The 5,062-nt window shown below is 59.4% G+C and overlaps 1 protein-coding gene across 1 annotated transcript in view; it reads left to right on the top strand.

The window, feature by feature from the left end:
• Positions 1-5,062, top strand: part of TIE1 (tyrosine kinase with immunoglobulin-like and EGF-like domains 1) — a 13,507-nt gene that overhangs the window by 1,162 nt on the left and 7,283 nt on the right. The window contains exons 3-8 of the mRNA XM_009333905.1: positions 2,168-2,249; positions 3,569-3,679; positions 3,788-3,943; positions 4,028-4,159; positions 4,460-4,600; positions 4,809-4,937. Coding sequence (XP_009332180.1) covers positions 2,168-2,249; positions 3,569-3,679; positions 3,788-3,943; positions 4,028-4,159; positions 4,460-4,600; positions 4,809-4,937 — 751 coding nt within the window. The remainder of the gene's footprint in view (positions 1-2,167; positions 2,250-3,568; positions 3,680-3,787; positions 3,944-4,027; positions 4,160-4,459; positions 4,601-4,808; positions 4,938-5,062) is intronic.

A 5,062-nucleotide genomic window follows, 5' to 3' on the forward strand; every position in this document is an offset into this window, starting at 1 on the left:
CGTGGAGCGGCTGGGGGGAGCAGCGGGCAGACCCCCACCTGCCAGCTGGGTCTACATGCTTCACAATGCCGGCACCAGCGGGCATGGCAGGGGGACAGTGGTGACCCACAGGCTAGGTTTGGGGTCTGCTGGCACCAGTGGGATGGAGAGGGAAGGGATGTTCAGCTGGAGGAGTGAGGCCAAGCCCCGCGGAGGCGTGCAGGAACAGGTGACAGCGCGGGCAGCCGGCCGGGCTGGGAACGGTGCCTGGCAGCAGGGCAAGGTCCAAGAGGAAGCCGGGTGCCCTTGGAGGAGGCGGTGGGGTCTGGAAATCATTAACCAGGGTGGGGGGCAGCCCATGGGAGCTGTGCCAGTCTTGTTCCCCCACCACAGGCTCCTGGGGAGGAGGTAGTGCCAGGGAGCTTCTCCAGCAGCCTCCCTGGGCACTTGGTGAGCACCATGCTGCAGCAGCACATCGCTGCTCCGGCAGTGGGGTCTCCAAGAGAGGCACTGCCAGAGTGCACCACAGCTGAAGGTGGCACTGGGCTCTTGTCCTCCGCTCCCATTTTGGGCCATATAAGCCAAAAGGGCCTCCCCAGGCTGGCCGGTGGCAGGGACACTGCCTGGGGCAGCACTCTCCCACACTGCCCCCCCGACCTCCACTCCCCCCATGCTTGAGACTTCGCAAAACTATTAGGACTGAAATTTTTTGTGATAGCTGTTTGCCTCAGGATGCTGTCTAGCCTTTATAAAGTTTTGGCTAAAACAGTCAACATTTTGCTGAGAATGAGATGAGAGAGATACAAGTTTCCCTGCCCGTGTTAAAACACAGCTTTAGCATACCGTTTTGAGCAGCTCTAGTATCTCCAAGCTGGGGAACAGAGGCTGCTGGTAGGGTCCAAGCATCCCCCAAGGATCAGGGACCAGCCTGCACCCTCGGCCAGAGGCTGGACTGAAAAATGGCAGCGGTCCTATCAGAAACAGAGCCGGCCAGTCTGGGCAAGCAGAGCGGCACAGAGGCGCCGAGGGAGGAAGGCAGAGGCACCGGGAGACGGCGTGGGGGACATGGCTGGCAGCAGGGTTGAGGAATGCAGCAGGGGTCTCTGCACCCCCAGGTGTCCCCCTATATAAGTCCCGGGGGAGGTCACAGCTCTGGGGTCCTGTTGGGATGATGAGTTATCCCATGGTGGGGGGGTCCCTGCCAGCCCTCCGCTCCTGGGTCGCCATAGCCAGGCCAAAATACCGCTGTGGAGGAGCTGATTGCTGTCCAGGTCCAAGCCCCTGCTGGAGTTACAAGTGCCAAAAAAGTGGCTTTTTTTCCAACTGCTAAACAAACTGCTGTTGCTCTGTTTAGTTTAGAGAAGGAGAAGTAAAAAAAAAAAAAAAAAAAGGAAAATGGAGAGAAAGGAAAAAGTAACCGAAAAAATTACATCTTTGCAGGAAGAGGGAGGGCTGTGTGCAGAACCCACTGGGGAGGCTCAGCACGTAACATCTCTCCTGTTAAGCCCAAGAGCATACCAAAGCAGGCCAGGGTGATGAAGCAGTGGGTGGGGAATGCTGCTAGAGGAAAGCTGGCATCTCCCAAAAGGTCATGCACAAAGAAGAATACAGGAAGGATGATAAACTTTGGAAGTTTTGCTGTAAAAACACAGTAAACCAGACCAAAAAGGTCATGAGGAGCAATTTCAGAAGGGTTTAAACCTGGCAATAACCTATTTTTTAGAATACCCAGAGAGGCCATTGCAGAAAAAAACAAAATTCTTTTATTTTTGCATCCATGTGCACAATAGAGAAGCTGGGGAAACTTCTTGGGGTATCTGTCTAAAATGCCAGGCTGACAGCAGCAGACAGGACATAAATAGCCGAACCGAGCAGTGCAGTGGTGCCAGGCCGGGCTTGCCGTGAGCAGGGCTATGCTGCTGCCTGTGGGGCACGAGCGGAGGGCGGGTGGCAAGGCTGCTCGTGGGATGCCAGCCTTTCCTAAAAGCTTTCTGGGTTGGGAGTTACAGGCCTGTAAACCCAAATTGGAACCAGGCAAATTAGTAGAAACCATAATAAAAAGCAGAATTTGTGGTTATGTGGTACCTGAGGAAGAGGCAGTGTGAGCTGGCAGTGGGAGGATCTCTGGGGCGGCAGCGGTGAGGATGCTGTGGGCAACTTGACTGATGCTGTCTGCTTGGGTTTCCAGAGAAAATTAAGAAAATTCCGTTTCAATGGCTCTTTGGGAGCAATTCTGCACCCAGGGGGTGGCAGGGGTGGTCTCTGCATGGGTAAATAACTGACTAAAAGAAAGGGAGCAAGAATCGGAGTTAATTTGTGGTTGTTGTCACGGGGGAAAGTCCCCACCGGTGTGGCATGGGGTCTCTGGGGGGACCTGTGCCACTTGTTGTGGTTACAAACAACTGAATAAGCAGCCATGCCAGCTGCTGTCCCTGGGCTGCCCAGGGAGGGATGAGCTCTGCGGGGGGCTGCAGACACTGCTGAGCGGTGGTGGAGCAGCAGATAAAATTCAGCATAGGTAAATGCAAAGTGCTGTGCATGGGGTTGTGTTGGGCTCTCACTGCGGCAAGTGAGACAGAGACAGACAGGACGGGGGCCGCATCTGTGTGCCCTTTACAAGGGATTGCAAAGTCCGTGGTAGAAAGATCCCAACTAGAGGGATAATACCTGACTCGGGAAGCTCCTGGGCTGCAAACTGCTGAATGCAGGGAGGTGAATCTGAGGAATTACCGGGACGCGTGACCTGCGGTGCCTTTCCCCAGGCATCCATGGCATGTGCCGCTTCGTCCCAGCCCCCAGCCTCGCTGGGGCAGGACATGGGGCTGGATGTGCCTTAGCTTGGACCCGCTGTGGCTGCTTTTAGTGTGTGCAAGCTGGCATGCAGGCAGGCTCCGAGAGCCAGCACCCGCCTGTGCCCTCTTTTGTGTCTGTCCTGGCACGCCCAGGGCTTGGTTTCCCAGGCCTTAATGTATTTATAGCCTGTCTGTGCTCAGAGCCAGGCTCTGTCTGACTCACATTAATACTCTGAGAGTTCACTGCTGCTGCACGCCCCAACAGCTGGGAGATCAGGAAAACGGCCATGACAGGGCAGCTGGTCCCGTGGGCTGGCGTGCAGCCCTCCGCACGGCCGCTTCCCCTCACTGGCCCTCGCCTGCCTGTGCTGTCGCTACCTGCAGCTGCTCCTCACCTCCCCGGGCTGGCAGCAAGCAGGGTGCACCATGCGGATTTGTCCCAGTTGCCACCTCCCCCGGCTGCTGCCACCGGCATCCCGCACTGGGCTGGGGCTGGTGGACTGGCCAGAGGGCAGGGTGCCTCATCCCACTTTTTGGTGTCTACCTGTGGGGGCTGGAGGGGCCAGGAAGGGAGCACCTCTCCCTGTGGAGGCTCAAGGGGTCCTGGCTCTCACATGGGGCAAAGGAGAGGCACGCTGTGACATCCCGGCAGAAACATACGTGGTGGGTGCTGGGCTACACCAGGGCTGCATTTTGGGGTTGCTGGTCTGGGGGTGCCAGCGCTTCCCTTGGGTGTGAGTCCCCGGGGGGTGACCGCTGCTCAGCCTGCTCCTCCTCCTTGTCCTCCTCCTCCGCAGCCCACCTTTTCCCGGTGAAGGCCACGCAGTCTGTGAACATCGCCGAGCCAGCCACCTTCTCTGCCAGGGTCCTCAAGAGGAAGGAGACGGACGTCATGTGGAAAAGAAATGGCAAGTGACCCCAAGAGCAGGCACAGGGCCGGGGATGCTCCCAGCTGGTGCCTGGCACCAGCCCTGGGGGCACAGGGTGGCCCTGGGTCACCCTCTGCCCCCTTGCAGGCACCTACTACCAGACCACAGACCGGGGAGAGGTGAGGGGTGACCTCGTCACCCTGACACTCCCCAACGTCAGCGTAAGTGAAAATGGGGTCTACAGCGCCACGTTCATGGGGGACAGCCCTCTGTGGAGTGCCTTCTACCGCCTGATCGTGAGAGGTGAGCGGGGATCCAGCTCCCCAGGCAGCCGTACCCTGCCCCCTGTCCCAGTGTGACCCTGCGCCCCCTCCGCTCTCTCTGCAGCCTGCCCTGCGAAGAAATGGGGACCATCCTGTGAGAAGGACTGTCCTGACTGTCTGAACGGCGGTGTCTGCCATGACCATGTTGGCGAATGTGTCTGCCCTCCCGGGTTCATGGGCACCCGCTGCGAGAGAGGTAGGTGCAGGGCTGCCCGGCAGCGGGAGCTGTGCCCAGGGCATGCACGGGGGCCCTGCTGCACCCCCAGACCCAAGCACTGTGGTCAGAAATGCCACATGCATCCCCAGCACCTCCCCGTCCGTGGTGCCCCCTGTTTCTGGAGCAGGGCTGGACCATCCACCTTCTCAGCAGGACACAGCTTCTGTACCTGCTCAGGGTGGCGACATGGGGCTCAGGGCACCTGAGCCAGTGCCATGCCATGCAGAAGCAGTGTATGGACGAACAGCAGGTAAGGGCAGACCACGCTTGTTTTTCCAGCCTGCCGGGAAGGCCAGTTTGGCCGCAACTGCCAGGAGACGTGCCAGAGAGCCCAGGGCTGCAGGGGGCTGAGCTTCTGCCTGCCAGACCCCTATGGCTGCTCCTGCGCCTCGGGCTGGAGCGGCTCCCGCTGCAGCCAAGGTATGGGGATGTCGGCATCCATCGCATCACACATCCAACCTGGGCTTCCTCTGGGGCCCATGCAAACCTCTCCCAGCATGAAAGTCGGCATGGGCTGAGCAGTGCTGCTGCCTGCACCGGCTGCCCACGGTGTCTGCCTCCGCAGTCCTGCACCATGCTGGCCCCACACCGCAGCCAGGGGTAGCAGCGAGTTCTCCTCTTTCCGCAGCCTGTCCCCCGGGATACTACGGCCCTGACTGTGCCTTGGGGTGTGCCTGCCGAAATGGAGGCAGCTGTAACCGCTTCAGTGGCTGCATCTGCCCTGCGGGCTGGCACGGGCAGCACTGCGAGAAGTCAGGTGAGGCTGGTGCAGGGCCACAGCAGGTTTCTGTCCCCCACCCTCGGGTGGGCTCCAGCTCCTTCCTTACCAGTGACTGGGGGGGCCGTCGGCTAACAGTATCGCCAGCCCGCTCAGCAGCCCCC

The sequence above is a fragment of the Pygoscelis adeliae genome, unplaced genomic scaffold, assembly GCF_000699105.1.
Source record: "Pygoscelis adeliae isolate BGI_AS28 unplaced genomic scaffold, ASM69910v1 Scaffold10, whole genome shotgun sequence".
Taxonomy (NCBI): domain Eukaryota; kingdom Metazoa; phylum Chordata; class Aves; order Sphenisciformes; family Spheniscidae; genus Pygoscelis; species Pygoscelis adeliae.